This window comes from Phycomyces blakesleeanus (assembly GCF_001638985.1).
Source record: "Phycomyces blakesleeanus NRRL 1555(-) unplaced genomic scaffold PHYBLscaffold_4, whole genome shotgun sequence".
Taxonomy (NCBI): domain Eukaryota; kingdom Fungi; phylum Mucoromycota; class Mucoromycetes; order Mucorales; family Phycomycetaceae; genus Phycomyces; species Phycomyces blakesleeanus.
The window spans coordinates 1,809,106-1,832,705 of record NW_017265137.1 but is presented as its reverse complement, the minus strand read 5'-3'; the positions used below and the strand labels follow the sequence as shown (position 1 = coordinate 1,832,705).

Genomic DNA, 23,600 nt, shown 5'->3' with positions numbered 1-23,600 from the left:
TCATAGAGCGACAAGTCTCAAAATCAAAATTGGACATAATCTCATTGATCAAATCACATGGGGATGCAAAGAATACGGGAGCAGGGTCTTCGATTGTCATGAGAGACTTCATTATACGCAAGATAATCAAGAAGTTGTCGAGACTGAGAGTAGGTGATTGAGCGAGCGACCAAGCATAATCACGGGCATCCAGAAGGCGGTTGAGGACATCGAATGCCTACAAAGGGCGGAAACGAAAAATGATAAAAGAAATTATTAGTTTTACTATATTGTACCTATTTGATAAACAGTAAACATACAGTTGTAGGGCAAGTGCGGTAGAAAGATTCGTTAATCCAGGACAGATAGCTATCCTTGATAGCCTCAAATAATGGGAACAGCATGGCAACCACAGGATGTGCCAATTGAGTCTCACTCAGACGGCCTTCTCGGAAACAGAATGACTGCTGGAGAGGTGTCATTCCTCCTGTCTTGAGTCGCTTGGTCGCATTCTGCATGACAATATTTTCATATTCGTTCTTACACAAGCGGACAAACAGCAAGAATGCCTTGTGGGTGTGCACCAATGTCTAAAGAAAATAAAGCAATTTTTTAAGTTAGGATTATTATTTTTACTAACTTTGTTGTTTTAATACATACCAATGATGGCTGGGTATCCAGAGAGACTTCTCTTTCTTTTTCATATACCAACTGAAGTTTTCTGTACTCGCCAAATACGGGGTGAGAGTATGATGTTTTGATTAAATAACCAAGACGTTCCAATACAGCTGGTCTGATAACAGATCCATGCTGGACCATAAATGCGAGCCATCTCAAGCGAAGACCATAGTCCTCGGGTGTTAATGATTCGACAAAGTAGTCGATGGCGACTTCAATGCGGCGCATATCGGCTGCTTCATCTTCACTTGGAGGTTGTTGAAGTAATGACAAAAGGTATGCGCCCTGGATACTGACTGTTGCCAATACGGAATCCTCTTGGAACATTGTCCCACCGATGAAATAAGGGGAGTTGGTGGGTGATACCATGTTCTCCAAAACGGCTTCTGGGGTTCCATCGGCCAACAACTTTACAAGCGACTCAGGGAGTTCAGTGACATCCACAAACACCTGTCTAAAGGCTTCGTGAATAGCAGAAACCACCGATTGACCGCGCTGGAGACGCTCAACTGCATAAGTCGTAAAGAGCAAGTATTCACGTACGTTCTTACGCTTTCCAAAATGTTTGCGCTTCGCTGCAACTTCCTCCTGGAGGTCATATAGGATCAAGGGAAGGTTTGGACCACGAAGCCCAAGGGCGTTGGCTACCTTTGTTACATCCTGAGTGTTTTTGTTCCAGTCCGAGTCAACCAGAGAAATCTCGATACCACGGTTACGCATTGCACGCGAAAGTTCGCCATTTTGAGGGTCAACTGTCATAAACATGCGGAAGTTTGGATGGGGTTTTATGATCTTTACCGTGCCGTCCACAAGACCGCGCTCGTTCACCATCAACACACCATCGTTTTCAAACAGAGGGTTGAGACGATCAAGAACCGATGGGTTACACAAGTTGGCATTGTCAATCAAAAGCCAGTGACCTTGTTCAAGAGCATGAATCAGCAGACCATCGATCCACTCAAACTTTCCAGCAACAGATTCCTTCTCGAGACGCTGGAGATTCTTAATTGACATAACGGCAGTGGTCATCATTGTGTGGGCTTCTTCATCAAGACCGGCAGTTCCATCAAGGCATGCGAGTACACGGGAAATCAATGTATAATCAAGGCCATGAGAATCGGGTTGATCGGACAAGCGCTTGAATTGTTGTCTGCTCTCCAATGCAAACCAGGCATCGTTCAGTTGGCGGATTTGTTCCAAGATTATAGCACACTGTTTGGGGTGGTTTTCTTGTTGGGCAAGGTACATCAGCAAAGCCTTTGATGCGCGACTAGTCAACTGGCGTAATGTATCCATAACGACCTGGCGATGACGGTTCAAATCAACCTGCTCGAAACCACCAAGAAGTTCCATAGTGTCCACACTGTTGTTCATTGCGAATTCTTCGAGACGGTTTCCTGTCATTTTACTCAACAGACGAACAAGAGAAGTCTTTCCGGATGCAGACGGACCTGTGAGGATTGCCATCCAGTTGGATTCAACACACTTGATTAAAGACTCAAGGGATGGTAAGAATGACTGGAGGAGATGATCTTCACGCTCGAGCATATCACTTTCGTGATCACCATTCTTTCTGAGCAGACGTGAGTGACCAACGACCAACTGGTGAGGTGTAACATGGTATTCAGGGTACTGAGGACGGTTGTAAGGCACACCAAAGACTTCTTCAAACAGTTTTGCGATCTTTACACGATCCTCGTGAGTGCGCATACGTTGCATATAGATAATGTCGAGGAACTCTGCGGGGTTATGAACATTGTCCTTTTGCATCAACTCCAACCAACGGAATACATCACGCAAGTTGAACTCCCATGGACTTCCCTTGCGTCCAAAGCTGCAACGTACCATGGTCTCTTCGTACATTCGAGCGTTAAATTTGATCATAAGTTTCATGATCTCCAGCTTGAATTGAGGGAACAAATGGGCGCAAATGAACAAGAGATCATCGGCACTCAAATGTTCAACATAGACCTGAGTGAAACGGTTGATAAAAGACTTTGGAAGACCCTTGCGACCACCGCCTTGCTGAAGTGGGTTTTGGGCACCAAACACGCGGAACTCTTTGGCGCAGAAGAACTCTCGATCAAGTTCAGGAATATAAACAGCACCACGATGATCTAGGCATGAGTTGAGACCTTCGAGAACCGACTGAGAAGCCAAATTCAACTCGTCCAATAAGACCCAGTCGCCGTCTTTCATGGCTTGCAAGAAAGGAGCATCTCTCCAGGCAAATTCACCACTGGATCCACCCTCTACAGGCAAATCAGAACCAAACAGGTCCATAAGATCGGTTTGTTCGGACAAGTTGATACGGACCAGACGATGACCAGAGGCAGCTGCCAAAGCAGAGACCAAGCTGGTCTTTCCTACACCAGGACTACCTTCGAGCAATATTGGTTTGTTGACTTGCATGGCACGAACAACGCGCATGGCATTGTCAGCTGTGGTTGGTGCCAACAAGGTAAACTTTATGTCTGCCTTGGCTAATTGACCGCGAGGAATATGGAAAGCACCAATTGCAAACTGTTCATCGGACATCTTTACGCTACTCTTTGCTTCTCCGAGAATCTCCTTTTCAGATGCCTCGGGCTCATTCGATAGTTGGCGGAGACACTTTAGTCTGAACTCCTTGAGTGGTGCACCCGAAAGGAAGGAGCCTGAAGAACCATGGGATCCGAGACCATCCAAGAGAACAAGGCACCCACCATGGATGTAGCTCAAATCTGGGGCAATCCCTTGGTCAACTGCAGTATTGATAAATTTGACCCACGACAGAATGTCTCTCAAACTCACGACAACGCGGCTTTGTCCCAATGCAAGGGCAAACCAGTCAACAAAGTCAAGCATACGGTGGCTGTAGCCTTCTAATCCAGGGCGAGTCATCTGTTCTTCGATGATACTGACAAGGTCGTCTCTGTCGCTCACGGCAGGCACCCAGATTTCAGTGAATCTGTTTCGTAGAGCAGGTGACAGTTCCTTTTTACCGTAATCTCCTCCAGGGTTCATGGTTGCCAAGAATTGGAAACCTTCGCTGCCGTAAAGTTCCTCTACATGTTTTCCTCCCTTTTCTGCAAGTACTAGCAAGCGACTAGGTTCAAGAACCGAATTGAGTCTCTCCAATACAGAATCGTCGGCCAAAGAGATTTCGTCGAGCAAGAACAAATGTCCAGATTTCATGGATTGCACAAGAGGACCATCGTGCCACTCAAAGAGTGGCTTCTGTTGGGTATCCGACTCAGTGTGGTGGCGTACTGGACGCTGACCACCCAATAAATCACCGGTTTCTGTGTTCTGGTGACAGTTGACAATGTGGAGCTCACGGTTGAATGTTTCTGCTAGCATTTGACAAACAGTTGTTTTTCCACAACCGGTCTCACCGACCAGCAAAACGGGTTCCTTGAAACGAAGACATCTGGCAACCAGACTAAAAAGACGACGCATGGCCTTGGTCCACACTAACTTTCCTTCATCGCCCTTACCACCTTTCTCTTTTAGGATCTTGTCAAAGATTGCAAATTCTTCGAGGGTTTCGAATCCATACATGGCTTCTTCTTCAATTTTAACACGCATGACAGATTCGAGTACTTGTTTTACTACTCTCTTTTCTTCATCTTTGCGGCATCTTTCGGCCAACAGCATGTATCCATGCTCGGCCAATTCTTGGTAACCGGTAGGATCACGTCCAGCCCAACGGAAAAGATCACGAAGGGTGATGAAGCCGTGCTTCTGTTCAAAGATACGGGTGCTCTGACGTCTTTCCATCAATGCCTTGTAAACCTGTACCAACTTTTTACAGTAAGATGGTGCAATGCGGCATCTTCTGGACAGAATGGTCTCTAGTTCTTCTTCTGGGATATCGTCGAAATGCAATTCCAAGAATCTGTTACGGAATGCTCTGGACAAGGCTTTTCTGCCACCATAGAGACCAGCCGGATTCTGGGTAGCAAATAACATAAAGTGAGGATGAGGCTTGACCACTTCCTGTGTCTCGGGAATCAGCAATTCTCTGTTGTCATCCAATAGTCTGTTAAGCGCTTCAAGTACATCGGATGGAGCCAAGTTAAGTTCATCCAGTACAATCCAATAACCGTTTCTCAAGGCTTCTACCAAGACACCTTCTTGGAAGACAAGCTGACCATCAGAGTTGGACACATATGTACCAAGATATTCTTGAAGATCGGTGTGTTCGTGGTTGTTGATACGCACAAATCTGTGGCCTGTTTTCTTGGCCATGAATTCAATCATACTGGTCTTACCAGCCGACGTGGGACCCTGGATAAGGACAGGGAATTTTCGGGACATAATGACACGGGCCAGGTTATGGAGTTTGGTTTCGACTGATGGTGTCATGATATACTGGTCATCGGTTTGAGGCTCAAACTGGCCTTGCTCCAGCCAAAAGTATCCAAATTGGATAAATTGTCCATCGGGCTGGCGAGGAATTTGGGAAATAAGATGAGCAGGGTTCTTGACAGAACGCAAGATGGTCTTGTGGATCAGATCACGCATCAGGACTTCACTTTCTTTGCTCAGTTGTGTCAGGAATGTCATGGAAAAACCTTCATAAAGAGAGCGACGCAAGCCATAGGTGGGGAAAATCTGGACAACATAGGTAAGAGCACGGGCCAGGGTACGCATACTAAAGTGAGGGCGCTGATTTGCACCATCAGTCAGTTTGTGTTCACTGGACAGTTTCTTGGCTTCCATGTAAAACTCGGCCACGTCGTCGCAGGCGCTCTCGTTTCCGGTCGAGATTCCGACCAAGTAACGGCGGACGATCTGGAGAAGATCCTCGTAACGTGAATCCGGGGGGTGAACATAGAACTCGGTGAATCGATTGCGCAGACCGGGAGGAAGATCGCGCTTGCCGACATCGGTTGCAGGATTCATGCAAGCGAAAAGTCTAAAGTTAGGGTGGCGACGGATAGGCTCAACATCACCCTTTTCGGTAAGCAACAGGGATCCGTGTGCATCCTGAAGAAGACCAGAAAGACACTCGAGAGTTTCTGTAGTGGCCAAATTGATTTCATCAAGCAGGATCCAATCTCCCTGTCGAACAGCCTTGACAAGCGAACCCTCCAAGAAATGAAAGACAAATTTGTTGGCTGACTGGACTTGCTGTACCTGGAACTCTACCAAATGGTTTTCAAATGTCTTCCATGCGCTACGAAGTTCTGGGCTTGTTCTCTTTGCATTCTCATCCTGTTCTTTTTCGAATTTCTGCTGAGACATCTTCACAGCCTGTTGAAGAAGGGTAACAAAGTTTGTCCACTTTTGGTGTACGAATGTCTTGCGAACCATCTCCATAAACTTTGCATTCTTTTTAACCGAAAAGGTCTTTTCGAAAAGTCTCTCAAACTCTTCGCGTAAAGGAATGGCCAATACTTTTCCGTCTACTGGTTTGAATCCACCAAGAAGATCTGAACTATCTGATTGTTGTGACAAGTTAACCACAATCAGGTTTTGGTGCATCATGTCTGCCAAATGTTGGACGACGGTTGTTTTTCCGGTACCGGTTTCACCGACCAGCAGAACAGGTTCTGTCAAGTGAACACAGACCGCAAGACGTTCTAAGAGGCGCAGTGCGTGTCCAGTGACGGCAAAGGGTCTCTGGCGCTCTCGCTTGACCATTCCTTGCTTCTGCTTCTGTTTTCCAGAGGCAGCAATTGATGAAAGGTTGACACGACCGACACGTACTGTTGATTCGGTAACCTCAAATGCAGGCTTGTATTGGTCGACGTAGTGACGTACCATTGGTTCAGAAATCTGGAGAGGAACACCGACCTTCTCCAAGACCAAGATCCAAGTGTTGTAGTCAGGAATCATACCGCAGAAGCAATCGATAGCTTCACTGAATAGATCCTGGCGGACCTGTTCATCCAAACCGGCATCTGCGATGGTTGTGTTATGAAGACGATTTCCCATCAGTGTCTCGATACGGCAACACCACTTCATCAGATCACGAGTTGAGATAAATCTGCCCATTGTAGATGAAGCCAGAGCCGCAAAGTGGGGGTCTTGGTATATCCCAACTACGGTCTTGAACAAGGTCAACACATGTACGGAAAAATTTCCTATAACAGGGAACTTTTGGCGAACTACGGCCTCTAATTCTTCCATTGATAGAGGATCAACATGCACTCTGGTCCACAAGTTTGCACCCGTGACAAGATCGCCGCCTCTGGAGCTGACACGACCTGAGCGGGAGGGTACAAATGAACGTGTACCAAATAACTGGAAGCCTTCTTTGGCCTTGATCTTTTCACCTCTGGAAGGGATAAAGAGGTGGCGGGTTTCGAGTAAGGGTAAGAGGACTGAGAGAACTTCTGCAGGAGCGAGATCGATATCTTCGATAAGTACCCATCGGCCTTCTTGTACAGCTGTAGTCAGGACACCTTCTTGCCAGCGGAAGGATCCTGGGGTAGATGTAGAGACATATGTGCCCAACAATACCTTTGGGTCTGTTTGATCACCCAAATGAATTTTTACAAGTTCTACAAATATATATATATATTGTTAGCAGGCGTATTCCTTGTTTTTTTTTTGCTTTTATATATATATATAGCTAGCAAAAGAAAAACTTACGGTCATTACGACCGGTTCGGCTTGCAAGCTCTTCTACCAATGCTGTTTTTCCTGCTCCGGTAACACCTTCCAATAAGGTTGGTGCACCGATAGAGAGAGCCAAACTAATGGCGTGCAAATTACGGGAGGTTGTTTCTGTGAGTACGAGATTTGATGAAATCTTGTTATCTCGATTGGTGGTGTGGAGAGTTTTTGGGAGTAATACACCGCACAGATTACATGTTAATGAACAAAGGTCACTGTCTGTAAGGGCATGCCCAGAATTAGTTGCATAATCATTTTTTACAAGGGCGAATTGTGATATTGCTAGTTGTTGTTGTTCCCATAGCCTATACACCAAAAGAAAAAATATTTGTAAATACTTGTTGTCAATTGAATAAAAACCAAGGCTAAAAGTAATAAAGCAACATTTACCGGATCATACGCATGTCTACACGTGTATTATCGATAGTTGTGACAAGAGGCTCATCTGCGCTGTCAAGATGCTCTTCACCTCCAACCAGGGATCCAAGCAATTTTTTTGTTTGGATATCTCCAAGTCCATACACTTTGCTCAAACACAATACGGCAAAGTAACGACTGTATGTGTCTGGATAGCTCAATAATTGAACTACGGGTCCCCAATTCCACAAGGATCCAAAGGTTGATGTTGAGAAGCAAAGCAATCGATATGTTGTCTGCAATAAGCTTTGAAGTCCCTCTGTCATTGCTGGTGTGATCTAATTAAAAGCAAGATATGTACATATATACATATATATATATATATATATATGATCCAAGTTTAATATTTCAGCGGGACCCTTACATAAGCACACTAGTAAATGTGTATATATGTATATGCACATATATATATATTTCTAAACAATCTACAAGGTTATAATTACATCTTTGGTTTCGGCGTTCTCGTAGTGTGGTAGTTGATTAAGACGCTCAAACAACGAAGGTGAGTGGGTAAAATATGTAACAGCCAAGCTAAATAAAAAGAAAATATAGATATGCATATAAACATATATTAGTTTATATATACACACAATGAAGTAAAATAAGATTAAAATATGATATTCAATATGATAACCATTCGATTGGATCAATTGATCGATTGGTTTTCTTCTTATTATTTACCTTTTAACCTGGGGTACCACTGGAAGTACAAGACTAAATGCCTTTGCTACCATTTCTATTCTATGTACAGTACCGCTCACATTGGTAGAGACGGCTTCTAAAAAAAAAGTAAATCCAGGAGTAGCCCAACGTGCGATCAAATCGATTGCGATTGGGCGGAAGATCTGAACGATGTCGAGCGTCCAGCTTGGATTGATCATTAACCGAGCGATCGTGTCTAGTAGGTCTGATTTCGAAACGTTTTCTGGATCAGCGAGGAATTGATCAACAAGACGTGTGTCGACGCAGAAAGGAGGACTCGCTCTGAGACATGACTGTAGTTTCTGAACAGCGGTCGTGAGATCGATTGCGAGAGGATTGTAGAGAGGTATTGACGGGGATTCTGTAATTTCGGGTGTGTCCAAGTCAATCATCGCCATTCTCGCCGTTTAATATTAATTATTAAAAAAAATATGTATATATAAGAAACGATCTGCTTGACAGGATCGCTTTTCAATAGCTTTCGCTTTTTTTTTGTGTGTGGACTTGTAAAAAAAAATGAAAAAGTCCAATAGGTGTGACTGCATTAATGGCATGATGGTTGTCTATGCTTTTTATTTTTTTTTAATTTAATTTCAGACACAATTAGTTTTTTAAAAAAAAATTTGGCTAATTCTTTAAATTATCAAGGTACTTTAGAAGAAGTATCTCAAAGGAATACCTGTGCCTGCGTCTATAGTCCTTATTCTTTACAAGCAAACATAATGTAATTTACTTTGGTGGTTTTGCATACTGGAATATAAATACCCACGTACATCTTTAATATTTCTATATCTAAATTTTTACTTCACTATTGCCAAACCATTATGTATGTTCCTTATCCAAAATCAGAAAATATACTAAACGAAAAAAGAAAAGGTTTGCTAAATACACACTTGATTATTCAATTATTCTCTACGTCACGGAGTACCGACTACTGCTAGAACCTTGACCAAAGGTGACTAGAGTACTAGAGTACTAGAGTACCAGAGTACTAGAGTACCAGAGTACTAGAGTACAAGAATTCAACAATTGCATAATATTTATATATAGAGTAGATAAAATAGGCTTATAAAATATATATAAATATATACAAAAGACAATATGTCTATTCTCCGATGACTCGGTTGTGTTTCTGAAAAAGAAAATAAAGTATATTTTATATATAAAAAAAAATATTTAAAAGAACCCAACATCCGATGTCCGACAAGATACATTGATCAAAAAAAAATATAATAGAAATAATAGAAATAACGAATATAAAGTAACCGTGTTTTTTTTTATCTTCTTTACCTTACTTCTTCTCTTAACTTAAAATATGCCTATTCTTGAGATTACTTCCAACCGCGCTCCCAGAGACGTCGAATCCTTTGTCAAGACCTTGTCTGCCAGATTTGCTGAAGCCATTGGAAAGCCAGAATCGGTAAGTATCGAACCAAAAACCAAAAGAATTAATCGATAGATAAACTTTTTATGTATTCTATGGATCTTGTTAACCTTTCTTTTTTGATTATCTTGAATATATCCAGTACTGTCTTGTAACCTTTACTCGTGTTGACTCTCTTTACTTTGCTGGTAACGGTGCTGCTGGTTTCCTCGCAAAGGTTGGCTCTATTGGCCACATTGGTAAGTTTGTATTTTTTAAGAATAATGATAAAAGAAATATATAGATTACTACAAAGATTGGCATCAAGTTTAATTTTTTTTGGGTGGGTTAAATTCTTACTAATCAAAATGAAACTTATATATATATATAATAGATAATGAACGTAACGCTAGCTTGACTGCCCTTATCACTGATGTCTTGAAGAAGGAGTTGGGTACTGGACATGACCGTGGTTACTTCCTCTTCTCTGATTTCACTGCTGCCAACATTGGTTTCAAGGACACCACTTTTGCTGAATTGAGTAAATAAATAAATAAAAAGAAATGTATATAAATATATAATATTTTACAAACAAAAAAGAAATGGATAAGGCGTCCCTTTATTTTTTGTAATGACAAATTGATTGATTTTTTTTAAAAACGTTTTTGGAAAGAGACTTTATTTGATTGGTTGATAATTATAATTATAGTTATTATGTAATAAATATAGGCGGAAATAGAGTGAAGTAAAGTGTAGGAAATGGAATAGAATGGAAGGGAAGGGAACAATGGGGTGACATGGAGTGAAGCAAGGTGGATTCCAATATGTATATATATATATTTGTATTGTTATCACTATAATTCTTTATATTTACATTTGGGGTTTTAATATACGGAATTCCAATGATATATCTTTTTAAAGAGTCAGGAAGAAGTGTACAAAAAAGAAGATAAAGAAGCCTATTTGATTAGTAATTATTATATTGCCCTGATAATTAATTATCAAGCCAATAGTCATTATCATTAAGCTGTCTATGCGAACCTTTCACAATTTCACACGAAAACAAAGTTACTATTTTACACTGCAGAAAGACCTGCACTTTAATATATATAATATAATATAATATAATATACTATTTTATATGATATTTTTTGGTCCCGCCAATAAACGCGTGCCAACTGTCGGTTACAGAGAGAAAGACAATAGAGAGCCTTTTTGTTTATATTAGTTTCAAGCCAATTACCATAGAAAAACACATATATATTTATTTAATTCTTCCTCTTCCTCTTTCTTCTTTACTTTACTTTTTTTTGAATATTTAATCTAATTTAATTCAATTTTTTTTTATTTAAACATCTTGAATTCATGAGATTTTCTCGGGTTCACTTTGTAGTATTTGCACTACTTGTGGTCTTGTTAGGATCTGTTCCTACCACCAATGCAGACGTCCAGACTGTGTTCGATAGTCAGGACCCAAACACCCATGGATTGCTTCCTCAGCAAGTAGAAGAATTGGACACCGAAAAATACACTTTCCAAGTAAGTCTTATTATCATTGTTTTAAAGATATAAAGCAACAGTAACACAAACGCCAACCGTAACATCTAACAAAATATATATGTATGTATAGACTGAAATCTCTCGTTTGATGAGCCTCTTGATCAATTCGCTCTACAAATCGCGCGAAATCTTTTTACGTGAACTGATTTCCAATGCTTCCGACGCCCTCGACAAGATCCGCTTCCTTTCGCTCACTGATCCTTCTGCCCTGGGTGAGACTCAGCGGCTCAGGGTTTCGATTGCCGCAGATCCCGAAACCAAGACCCTCATAATCACCGACACTGGTGTTGGCATGACTCGTGAGCAGCTCAAGCAAAACCTGGGCACTATTGCCAAGTCCGGCACAGCAGAGTTTCTGCAGAAACTGGAATCTAGCAAGAACGACGAAGAGGTCACACAGATCGGCCAGTTTGGTGTTGGCTTTTACTCTGTGTTTTTGGTTGCCGACAAGGTCACCGTGGCCTCAAAGTCAAACGACGATCCCGATCAGCATGTCTGGATGAGCGAGGCTGTCGATGATTTTGTCATCGCAAAGGATCCACGTGGAAACACCCTCGGACGTGGCACTCAGATCACAATTCACCTCAAGGATGATGCACTCGAGTTCTTGGATCAGAACACTCTCAAGAAACTGGTGACAAAGTACTCCGAGTTTATCAACTTTCCTATCTATGTCTGGAGCTCGCATGAAGAGACCGTAAAGAAAGATTTGAGCAATGAAGATGAGGATAACGATGAAGATATTGAGGAAGAGAAGATTGAGACACCTGGAGAAGAAAAAGAAGAAGACGAAATCAAGACTGTCTACAAGTGGGATCGCGTCAACACCCAGAAGCCATTGTGGATGAAACCCGCCAAGGAAGTGACGGATGAAGAGTACATTGAGTTCTACCGCGCCATGGCAAAGGAACCCACCACTACTCCATTAAGCTGGATCCACTCAAAGGGAGAGGGCGACGTTGAGTTCAGATCGATCATCTACATTCCCCACAAGGCCGATCCAAACTTCTTCCAGAACCTGGCCGAAAAGGTCCACAGCATCAAGCTGTTTGTGAAGCGAGTGTTTATAACCGATGAATTTGAGCTGCTTCCAAAGTGGCTGTCTTTCCTCAAGGGTGTTGTTGACGCTGACGATCTTCCTCTCAATGTATCCCGCGAGACTCTGCAGAAACACCGATCCCTGCGCGTGATCTCGAAGCATCTTGTCAAGAAGGCTCTGGACATGTTCAGTCTGTTAGCCAAGGAAGACGAAGAAAAGTACGGTGTGTTTATCAAGGAATTTGGATCGGCTCTCAAGTACGGCGCAATCCAATCCGACAGTCACCGTAAAAAGATCTCGACCCTGTTGCGCTATCCATCTTCTTACGACCCAGTATCGTCCTCGGCTGGTGTCAGCCTCGACAGCTATATCGAACGCATGAAGAACAACCAGAAGTCGATCTTTTATCTCTCTGGCCAGACCGTGGCTGAGATTGAACAGTCACCATTTTTGGAGCGCCTGTTGGCCCGTGGATACGAGGTCTTGTACATGACTGACCCTATTGATGAGATGTTGCTGCAGCGTATGCCAGGTTACAATGGAAAGGTTTTTGTTAATGTGGCCAAGGGTGCATTGAACTTTGGCGACGAAAAGGAAACTGCGGAGGAAGAAGAAAAGGAGAACCAGAGATACGAGCCTCTGAGAAAGTATCTCAAGGGTATCCTTGCTGACCAGGTTGACAAGGTTGTGCTCTCCAAGCGCCTGACCACCTCCTGTATGGCTATTGTTGCATCGGATGTCGGTCTGACCGGACACATGGAGAAGCTGATGGCTGCTCAAAATGTGAATGGAAAGGAACAAGATGCCATGCTTCAGTTCATGCTCTCACAAAAGAAGACTCTGGAAATCAATCCTGCTCACCCTATTGTCAAGACTCTTCTTGATCGTGTTGAGAATGATGACATTGACCAAGATACAGAGGAAATGGTGACCGTGCTCTATGAGACAACCGCAATTCGTAGTGGATACCCTCTCAAGGACCTCAACAGCTTTACAAAGCGTATCGAGACCATCATTCGTAAGGGCGTCGGTGCTTCACTGACTGAGGAACCCGAGGTTGATGTCGAGGTAGCAGCCGAAAAGTCTGAAGAAGAAAAGATCAAGGATCAAGAATTTGCAAAGTCTGCAGATGTTGAGGCCGAAGAGATTACTCATGATGAACTCTAAAGAATGTCTATAAGCATACCTATATCTATATATACTGACCTAAAAAGCAATGACTGTCTTGAAACCATTGAGACTCTATTAAATAAAATATCAATTAATATACCTTTTTTTAAATGCTTGTCTTTTTCTTTTCTTTTTATACAAAAAGTTCAATTGATTTTTAATTATTCTGTTCACATTTGATCAACTTTCAAAGGTTACTGCTATTTGTACAATCATGTTGGTTGTCTTCCTTTATTCAATTTGATTCTTACCCTATGTAAGCATATTTCCCCCTCTCTCCATCCTTTCACTCCCCCCTTTTTTAATTTTTAATTTATTTTAATCAACTGCATAATATATCTTCAATAGCCGTACAGTAAGCGCGGTAGCCTTATCATAACTTTTCTGTCTGATTAAAACCCAGTTTGTATATTCTTTTATCAATTCATAATTTTTGGAATTCTGTTTCTCTATGTCTGTCAAGTCTCTTGTGATATTTCCAAGTCTTATTGCTTTAATTTGTATGCATAATGGAAAATATTCTTTTTTGGTTGAATGTAATATAAAAAGAATAACAAATAGATATATGGACAAAAAGTTATGAATACACTCTGTATATATTTACAGAAAGAAAAAAAATAGACATCTTGATTCTGTGAAAGTTAAAAATATAGGTAAATAACAACTACAACAGTAATGGTAATGGTGACAGTGCTTTTTTGGTTTGGTTTGGTTTGTAAATATCTTGTTTTTGTTTTTGGTATTGTTACAAGAGCTATTATGAAAATGAGGATAGAAAAAAGAGAAAGCAATTGAAAGATGAATGGGTGTGGTTTTCTTTTTTTTAATAAGGAAGATTACATAATGATAAATAATAATTATAATAATATAAATAAGAATAGTAGTAATAGTAAAGAAGAAGAAGAAGAAGAGGTGTGTATAGTTATTCTTTTTTTTTAAAAAAAAATTAAATGAAGATGTCCATAATGCGCTGCCAGATAGTTCTGCGCTTCTCTTCGGCTTCGTCCTGCTCAACCTCGAATCTGCTGACACGGTTGGTTTCAAAGTCTAATGAAATGAAATAAGAATATTAATTACAAGATATATATATATATATATATATATATATATAATGTGCGTGTGTGTGTGTGTGTCTAGGTGAGGGAGGACAAACTTACCAACTTCATCAAGAGGAACAACCTTGGTACGTCTGACGATCTTGTGGATAACGTAGCAAAGGAAAAATGGAACCAAACCAATGTAGTTTGTAACAAATGTGACGGCATCAAACTCTGGGGTGAATGCACCGTAACCCTGGCCAAGGACAATCAAGATACAGAGCGCACAAGAAAAGATACCGGTGTAAGGGTAAGCGAGGGCAAGGTAAGGAAGTTCCTTGATGTCACGACCCTGGCGGACATAGGCACGTCTGAAACGAACATGAACAAAGCCAATTCCAGCCCAACTGATGAAACCACTGACGGCAGTGATGCTCACGAACCAGACAAATGCCTCAGAGGCACTGTAGATAGAAACAAATACACATGCAAAGCCAATGACGCAAGAGAAGATGACAGCCAGGTATGGGGAACCAAATCTGTTGACACGGGAAAGGAATGCGGGTGCGTTGTTGTCGCGAGACAGACCAAGAAGGGTACGGGAGGCAGTGTAGACAGAGGAGTTGGCGGCAGACAAGACACTGGTCAGAATAACGGCGTTAATGACATCGGCACCGGCTTCAATGCCAGCAAGTTTGAAAACGATGGTAAAAGAAGCAGTGGCGGAACTGCCATCACCACCGGTAAGATCGGGGTAGTCATTGGGAATACAGATACCGAGAAGGAAGATGGTGCAGATGTAGAAGATGATGATACGCCAGAAGGTGTTGCGGATAGCACGAGGAACAGTCTTTGTAGGGTTCTTGGCCTCACCAGCAGTGATACCAACAACTTCAGTACCCTGGAAAGAGAAACCAGCAGACAAAAGCACACTGATTGTACCGACAGCACCGCCCACAAACGCACCGGGTTCATGGTAATATCTGATTATAGTAATTAATGACAAAAGTTTGAGTTAGTCAATCAACGCACGCACACATAATATATATGCAATTTATTTTGTAGTGACACTTTTTTTTTCTGGTCACAAATGAAATATAGGCAAGATTGATTCTTATATATTTGGCTTGACTTACTTGAAACCAATAACTTGGTCACCGAGACCACCGGTTGATACACAGATACCTAAAAATGAAAGAAAGAATAAAGAAATGTGAATATTTCTCAGGGTCTATAATATATACACAAAATAATAAAAGAGGCAACTTACCAATAATGATAAAGACAATTACAATCAAAATCTTGATCATTGCAAACCAGTATTCCATTTCACCATAGAATTTTACACCGATCAAGTTGAGAGACATGATCAGGAGCATAAAGATAGTAGACCAGACAGCAGAAGGCATGACGGTTTTCCAGTATTCAATAATTGTAGCAGCGGCAGCAAGTTCTATATTATTATTGTTGTTTGATTAGTATATACAAATTATATTGGTAGACATATAAGAATTTACCTGTAGCAATAGTGACAGACTGTAGACATATGAAGAGAAAGATGAAATATAATTAATAAGCGAATAGGATAATTAGGTAATATATTAATCAGTCCATTAATTGATTGATCGATATATAGCTGTGGGTTTCTATTTGCATTTGTATGTAGATTCGAACTTACCCACTAGAAATTATTAGGTGAAGATTTTACAGAAAATAATAGTAAAAAACGATTAGTATAAAAAGATCATGAGAGTTGAAAAGTGTGAATAATAAGCCTCACCGAAAACCTATAAAATATCAAATTTGAATAAGTAAAGATATATTCAAATGAGCTGGTCATTACTATCTTACCAGTAGTTCCAACCGAGAGCAAAACCAAAAGAAGGGTCCACAAATCGAGTACCGTAGTGATTGAATGAACCAGAAACTATAAAAATATGAATATGAATATGATTTAGTTGATTGTTTCTTATTGCTTTAGATTATCAACTATTGATGTAGACTTGCCTGGCATATAGGTAGCCATTTCACCCAAACAGGTCATAATACAGTAAACCTATGTTTATTGGTGCTTTTTTTGTCAGAGGAATTTTCTTGTTTTATATATATAATATTTCTGTTCTCTATTACCATTAGACCGACTATAAAATTATAACAAAAAAGAAAGAAAGAGTAAAAGGTAAGAATATTAGTATACGTATAAACATAATATTTATTTTATCAACTTACTAACACAGTAAGCAATCAAGGCACCAGCTGGACCAGCCTATATTCATACATGTACACATATTAGTATTACTATTATCTTTAAAAGAGAATATATATATATATAATTTCTTAATGGTCTTGTCCTTACAGTGGCAATGTTTCCACCAGAGTTCAAAAAGAGACCAGTACTTTTATGTTTTGAAAACAATAAATAAAATGAGTTTGTTTATTCCATATAATAGATTCGATTGCTTGACTACTGTCTGATGAATTGATTGGTTGATTTGATTTGATTTGATTTGATTTGATTTGATTTTGGTTGATTTTGGTTGAATTTGGTTGAATTTGATTTGATTTGATCAATCGAAAATATAAAGTGCTAATAGTGTGTTATTGGTAATAATTACCCAATTGCACCACCAAGTGAAATCATCTGGATGTGTCTGGCACTAAGTCCTCGTCTGATTCCTTCCTGGAGATCATGTTCTTCTTCGCGTGGGTTGTAGCTACTCTCTTGGTGTCTTCCGGCTTCGATCTTTTCAGAATCGTATTCAGAATAGGTTTCTTTTGCCTGATCGACTTCGGACAAGTCTTTCTGTCTTCCGAACATTATTGTAATATTATACAAAGAGAAGAAGAAGAAGAAGAAGAAGAAAATATAAAGGTAGAAAAGAAAAGAAGAGTATTAAATATGTGTACAAATAACGTACAAAAGTGTATAAATATATAAGATCAGCCAAGCACCATCTTTAGTTAATATAAATACTAATAATAATTTATTTTATTTTATTTATTAGGAATATTATAAAAGCATATATATACATATAAGAGATAAGGGAATATGTAGAAATCTGTTGTGTACAGGGTGGCGGTTATTGAACCTCATCAAGCGTCTGTAAGAGCGTAAATAGGTGCAAGCACACGTTCTTGATTGGTTTCCGCCAGAGATCCCTTGAGTACAATCTCGTCCATGATCATGTGCACTTTTTCGAGGTTGAATACAAGGTCAAGTTCGGTCTGATTTTTATTTTTATTTTATATATATAGAAAGTTAAGATTACCGTAAGATTACTGTGTGCTTCAATACCCTATCAAAATCCACTCACAACCACAGCCATTTTTCACTCTAATTATATATATATATATATATATATATTTTACGCTTTCTTTCCGTTGTAGTTTACTGTATTTAATTGTTACTATTATTTATTAAGTCTTACCACTTTTTCAAAGTAACAATCCATTGCTTCTGATAAGACCAAAAATAATATATAGATAAGCGCCATTTGTAAATTGTATTGTATTGTACTGTACTGTACTGTACTGTACTGTATTTTATTGTATTTTATTAAAAAAGAAAAATAAGAAGACACTCACCAACCCAAGCTTGGATAGACTCTAAAATGCCAAATTCATTCTAAATGTACATTTATATACATAACCATAAGCATAAACATGATACCTATTATTAATTCATAGTTTTTCAAAAGAGAAATTAAAAATTCATATAAAACTTGCCTCTTGTTCGTCACAGCCAACCACAAAGTACAAAGAAGCATAAATGCGATACACTACGCAATATTTAATATACGTATATATATATATTTATATATATATATATATATATTTACCAATGGTATATTTTCCATGCTTAAAGAATAAGCACTAAAAGAAGTATATATATGTGTGTGTGTGTTAAATAATATAATTATTTGCTTATTTGCTTATTTGCTTATTTCATTACTTGTCCTGGTTTGCGAATCACTGTCTTTCTTGCAATCTCCAATTCAAATCCTGACTTTTGTTTTGTAATCTCATTGTCATTGTAATAACGTGAAAAGCGAGTTTGACATCGTCTGTTGACAATTAGGACAAAGTGAATCATTTTTTTATATAAGAAAAATGTATATAAGGTACAATATACGATTCTACTATATTAATGCACTGCGGTTTTTTATTTTTATTTTTTATTAATGAGAGAAAATTGACCGTATTAACTGTAGATATATATAAAATAAAAAGAATCTCATTATTACTATTTCTTGTGACACGTGATTTGGTTACTTTTTGTACACAAAATTGAGCAAAATAAGAAGAAAAGGCTCACACAAACATTAAAAACAGAATTAGAGAGATATTTTAAATACATAAATAAATATTATTATTATTTGGTACGTTACTTTAATAGGCTGATTATTATTATTATTATTATTTTGTATTTTTTGTATTTTATTTATATTATTTCTCACGACTGTGTCATTAAAGCTCGGATAGGATAACCGTTAACTTGGATCAGATTGGGTTTACTGATATCAAAGAGGAGATTAAACTAAAATCTACACAAATACAAGATGTATACATACAAGTGAGCAAGTCAGTCAGTGAGTGAGTGAGTGAGTTGGAGCCAAATGTACAGATATTACAAGTGCGTATATATTTAAATCTTATTAAGATTTCTTTCTATAGATAAAAAAGAAAAGAAATTGAGATAAAGATGGAAAGAGTCCCTGAACAGTGCACTGACTTGACTGACTTGAATAATTAACTTGTCGCAATATTCGTATTATTTGATTATAAGTTGTACACCAAAAAAAAATGTTATAATAATAATAACTATATATATTACTTCTTGGTCTTCTATTACTAAAAATACATATTTTCTACTCAATTCACAAAGAACTCTTCTGGCTATTTGATTTTAATATATAAAAGTATAGAGACATTGTATGATTATTAAATACATGTGTATGTCTATTGAGAGTACAAGCTAATAAGAGTGGGTTGTCAAATCTGATGTTTTCTTATTACAAAACGTGTCTCTCTCTCTGTGTGTGTGTGTGCACTAGCGAGGGATAATGAGTGGATAAAAGGGTCCAATTCTATTCTATTCAATAAAATGCTCCCTCCTTTTCTTTTCTTAGTCGATTTATTGATCTACAAATAAGACACCTCTAAATAAGCAACTAAAATAAAATCCAATTCTCTGCTGTTTTTAGTGTAATGAATTACTATTACAAAACGGAAACACTGATAAAGAGAGAAAGAGATGTTTCAACTCACTCAGTGGCGGATCTCAAAGACAAAAAAAAATGGCACAAGGAACTTTAAATAAAAAGGAAAATGTAATCCCACAAGTATCACGCGATAGGATCACTGGAGATGAATTCCTTTAGAGGCACCACAAAAAAAAAGTGTACCGATCCACCCACAACCCAATTGATTATTTACCCAATAGGGTGGTCAAACAGATAGATTATTCTGTGCTCCAATAACGGTGTAACTATAGCTGAACAAGGCACAGTCCTTACGATATTTATATATGGTAATCTCATCAAATTATACGACTTTCTGATAAACTATTTGCTACTTTCCCTGCCTTCTGTTTGAATCTGATCATTAAAAGAAAACATACATACATACAGGCAGGCAGGCCTTAAAATGTACACCATGTCCAATTAGCCCCCTCTGATCCCAAAGAAAAAAAATTGTCCCACAACATTATTATTTCAAGATCATTTCCATCTACTACTAATACAATTGACGATCTCTAAAACAAACCAGGTAAAAACAATGTACAAAATCGTACATTTACCCACACTCCATCATTTACTCACACCCCATCATTTACTTACTTGATTACTTGGTTGTTCACTCACACTAATTCATAGTAGTCATCGGGCCCTCGATTTTGTTGGTTTGATGTACAAAAAAAAACATAACACTAAATTGTGCACAGGCATGTATTGGCCTCACTCTTACCTTCAACTCTCGATCCTCTCTCTATTTATTAATCATAGAAGTGCATTAAAAACAAGGGTCTCGATAAGGTTAAGCTACTCAATCCAGCCAGAGTGCACGTTTATGTATTACAGTGTATGATTATTATTGGGTAAATTTTGTCAAAGAAAAATTATATAAAAAAGAAACACAAAGGTGACCATGTAAAAAGTCTTTTTATATATATATATTATTCTGTGGTTTTTGCTGTTACAGATCAAGGGCATTCCTTGATAAGAAAGATTCACGGTAATGTATTAAATTGATATCAAATGTGATACGCAAGGATAAATACGATCTGCGCTTTGAGCAACACCGGGCCACATCAGGTACCTGGGTTAACAACCAACAATTTTGAATCGCGAAATCCAAGGCACGTAACAGGACATCTTTACTTGAGTTTATCTTCTTTATTTATTTATTTATTTATTTATTTATAGTTGATTGATTGATCGATTATTATTATTATTTATCCAATTGGTACAATCACCATCTACGGACTGGGATCGGTTTACACCCCAGTTTTGTGTCTAGTATTATAAACACACCTTTTATTCTCTCTTGTACAATTAAATATACCTTGATCTGTGCAAGAGATCAAACTGACCAACTTCATTTGTATGTCCTTTTCGCTCCAAATGTCACAGGTCTAGATTACTTTATTTCACTTTACAAAGAAATTATTAAGTATAAAGTACAAGTCAATAGCCATACTAGATAAATAATAATAATGGGTATAAAGGTATGTGAGAGAGAAAGAGGAATATGACAGCTTTGAATTAGTATACGAGACACATTATTCTCTGCCCTTTCTTGCTCTCGATCTTTATAAAATCTTATCCTAGTATCAAATATATATAAAAAATTTCGACATGTCAAATATCAATCTCTTGATCGATTGATCGATTGACTGACTGTCTGATTTTCTTTATTACTACAATGAGTTTGGACAATTCCCACTGTTAACTCGATAATATATATATATACAATCTTGTAACTTTGTTTGTGTTTTGATTTGTTCAAATACTTGTCAAAACATTCCCAATATTTTACTCTCAAAAACCTATAAGCATTTGAGAGTTTGGTTATTTGTATCAAAAAAAAAAGTACAAAAAAAATGATCAATTATTTATGCACATCCAATCTATTTGATAGCTGGATTGTACAACAATTGTTTTTTTTTTCTTATGACACAAAACATATTTATTTATGCATACACACGAGGCTCGATAAAAGTTCGTTTTCTAGAGGAACGAGATTACTCTTGGTGTAGGCGGTACCTGCAAATGAACATGTCATGTCTTGCATTCCAAGTTGACGCACGTTCCACAACAATACACGATCCCCCATACTATGGACTGCTTGTTCAACAACAATAGAAAATGCCACACTTCGTCCTGCATTCCACGCACTGTTTTGCAGTACACCATTTCCAAAATACTGAGGAGCCTTTACGATGATTGTTTGATGTGGATAGACTTGCTTTACCATATGAGTCAGTACATCATAGAACGATGCATTAAACTGAGAGGGTAACATTCGCGAAAGTCCAATGTCAATGTTACCAAGGCCAAGAATAACTACATTAGCCTGAGGTAATAATGAGGCTTGCAGAGTGATCTCTTCCCGCCAGTCTTTTAAGGTAATGCTTCCAAGCTTGTTATAATAAAAGCTGGTAATGCCGACAGTAGAAGAATTTAGGACCAGTGGAACATTTGGATTGTTTTCCCAATGTGACCCATTGGCATTATTGTCTTCATTATTACAAACACAATCCAAATTTACTTTTGGTCCTCCCTCACACCATAATGGGTCTTCTAATGCTTTCAAATTTCTAATCCAAATAAATAAATAAATAAATAAATAAATAAGGAGAGAGAAAATAAAAACAAAGTGGTTGATTGCTTGATTTTCACAGCCTTAAAGCTAGCTCATTTATACCTTTTGATATGGTCATCTCCCCAAACGTGTATTGCTTGAAACCTTGGACACTCATCTGTTGGACGACGTCCAAATGGTCTGTAGCACAGATCTGGCACAAATGTATATTCTTCATTGACTGACGCCACACCAGCCTCCGGATTATGTATATGATTCAGTCTAGTGTTGGTCCGCCAGCTACCTTGAAGATGTTCAGAACGGCTCGCATCGCATGGAAGTAGGATGGTCTTTTTGGATTCTGCTGGCATAACTACCAGCCGGTTAATGGAACGAAAACTGAAGGGACGATAGGCATGATAAATGGGAGTCTCCCAAAAGTAAGATCTATATTCTGTCACACTCTGGAGATAAAAAGTGTCAGGATGGAACAGGGTGATTGAAGCGAAATAAACATTGGATCGTTCTGGGCTCTGGTGAAGATTGATCTCGATTTTTGATTGTTTTCCAACAGCTTTCATAACAATGCTATCCGAAGGCCCAAAGCGTTTCCTAGGGCTTATCATGGAACTGGCTGGGATAGGACCAAGCTAAATAAATAGGTTAATTATGTGTATATGTCTTGATTATGAGCTTGTTTTGTATTCGTTTATATTACCAGAACTACAATGCATATTGACTCGCCACTGGATATTTTCACATTAGCTTCTGTGTAGCTGCCATCAGGAGACATAAACATTGTTTTGGATACCCATCCATCCCAGTAATATCGATCAGATGCCCTGAATATTTCCAACAATAGCAATAAGAAAACAAAAACAATAACAAAACTATGAATCTAACAATATGTACTCTTACTAAGAATGCAACAAAAAGTATATAAAGTCACAAGTACTTACAGCCATTGATAATCAACATTTTGACAAGCTAGTGGTACAGTGGGTTCTTCTTGAATTGGTTTTGTTGTTGGCCGTGGTAGCTGTGTTGTTAGCGAAGAATTGTATTTGATATCGGTGTCTAATGGGGGTTGGATGAGATTGGTAGATGGGTGGATCGCATAAATTAAATAAGTCAATAAGATGCAAAATGTGATTATGGAGGAAGCAAGTGTTAAGTTCTGCCCTTGAGTAAGATATGTATGCATCTGGAGTTAGGACTATGTATATATCAGTGTATGTAGATT

At 38.7% G+C, this 23,600-nt stretch overlaps 6 protein-coding genes across 6 annotated transcripts; 1 reads left to right on the top strand and 5 right to left on the bottom strand.

Moving 5' to 3' along the window:
- Positions 1-591: 591 nt before the first annotated feature.
- On the bottom strand, positions 592-7,949 carry PHYBLDRAFT_154617 (hypothetical protein; the record flags this gene model as incomplete). The annotated part of the gene is made up of 4 exons (XM_018433343.1): positions 592-1,317; positions 1,348-7,151; positions 7,243-7,571; positions 7,657-7,949. 4 exons carry the CDS (start codon positions 7,947-7,949, stop codon positions 592-594), a joined length of 7,152 nt encoding a protein of 2,383 aa, XP_018295819.1.
- A 1,730-nt stretch (positions 7,950-9,679) lies between these two features.
- Positions 9,680-13,656, top strand: PHYBLDRAFT_185623 (hypothetical protein). Its single transcript, XM_018439110.1, has 6 exons — positions 9,680-9,805; positions 9,912-10,008; positions 10,143-10,289; positions 10,478-10,493; positions 11,119-11,287; positions 11,379-13,656. Exons 1-6 carry the CDS (start codon positions 9,701-9,703, stop codon positions 13,512-13,514), a joined length of 2,670 nt encoding a protein of 889 aa, XP_018295818.1. The 5' UTR covers positions 9,680-9,700; the 3' UTR covers positions 13,515-13,656.
- Positions 13,657-14,222: 566 nt separating this feature from the next.
- PHYBLDRAFT_179987 (hypothetical protein) lies at positions 14,223-17,412 on the bottom strand. Its single transcript, XM_018438246.1, has 12 exons — positions 17,170-17,412; positions 16,911-16,950; positions 16,784-16,820; positions 16,685-16,695; positions 16,562-16,610; positions 16,406-16,481; positions 16,335-16,341; positions 16,072-16,090; positions 15,825-16,007; positions 15,691-15,739; positions 14,675-15,537; positions 14,223-14,564 (listed from the first exon to the last, which is right to left on the bottom strand). Exons 1-12 carry the CDS (start codon positions 17,370-17,372, stop codon positions 14,464-14,466), a joined length of 1,638 nt encoding a protein of 545 aa, XP_018295817.1. The 5' UTR covers positions 17,373-17,412; the 3' UTR covers positions 14,223-14,463.
- Positions 17,413-17,511: 99 nt separating this feature from the next.
- On the bottom strand, positions 17,512-18,694 carry PHYBLDRAFT_185622 (hypothetical protein). The gene is made up of 6 exons (XM_018439109.1): positions 18,507-18,694; positions 18,394-18,427; positions 18,281-18,333; positions 18,140-18,179; positions 17,983-18,011; positions 17,512-17,779 (listed from the first exon to the last, which is right to left on the bottom strand). The coding sequence occupies exons 1-6, from the start codon at positions 18,645-18,647 to the stop codon at positions 17,648-17,650; spliced, it is 429 nt and encodes a 142-aa protein (XP_018295816.1). The 5' UTR covers positions 18,648-18,694; the 3' UTR covers positions 17,512-17,647.
- Positions 18,695-19,007: 313 nt separating this feature from the next.
- Positions 19,008-21,251, bottom strand: PHYBLDRAFT_60895 (hypothetical protein; the record flags this gene model as incomplete). The annotated part of the gene is made up of 7 exons (XM_018440714.1): positions 19,008-19,091; positions 19,389-19,450; positions 20,179-20,227; positions 20,522-20,542; positions 20,873-20,933; positions 21,088-21,188; positions 21,213-21,251. 7 exons carry the CDS (start codon positions 21,249-21,251, stop codon positions 19,008-19,010), a joined length of 417 nt encoding a protein of 138 aa, XP_018295815.1.
- Positions 21,252-21,742: 491 nt separating this feature from the next.
- PHYBLDRAFT_179985 (hypothetical protein) lies at positions 21,743-23,561 on the bottom strand (the record flags this gene model as incomplete). Its single annotated transcript, XM_018438245.1, has 4 exons — positions 21,743-22,373; positions 22,481-23,007; positions 23,076-23,199; positions 23,317-23,561. The coding sequence occupies 4 exons, from the start codon at positions 23,559-23,561 to the stop codon at positions 21,743-21,745; spliced, it is 1,527 nt and encodes a 508-aa protein (XP_018295814.1).
- Positions 23,562-23,600: the final 39 nt, after the last annotated feature.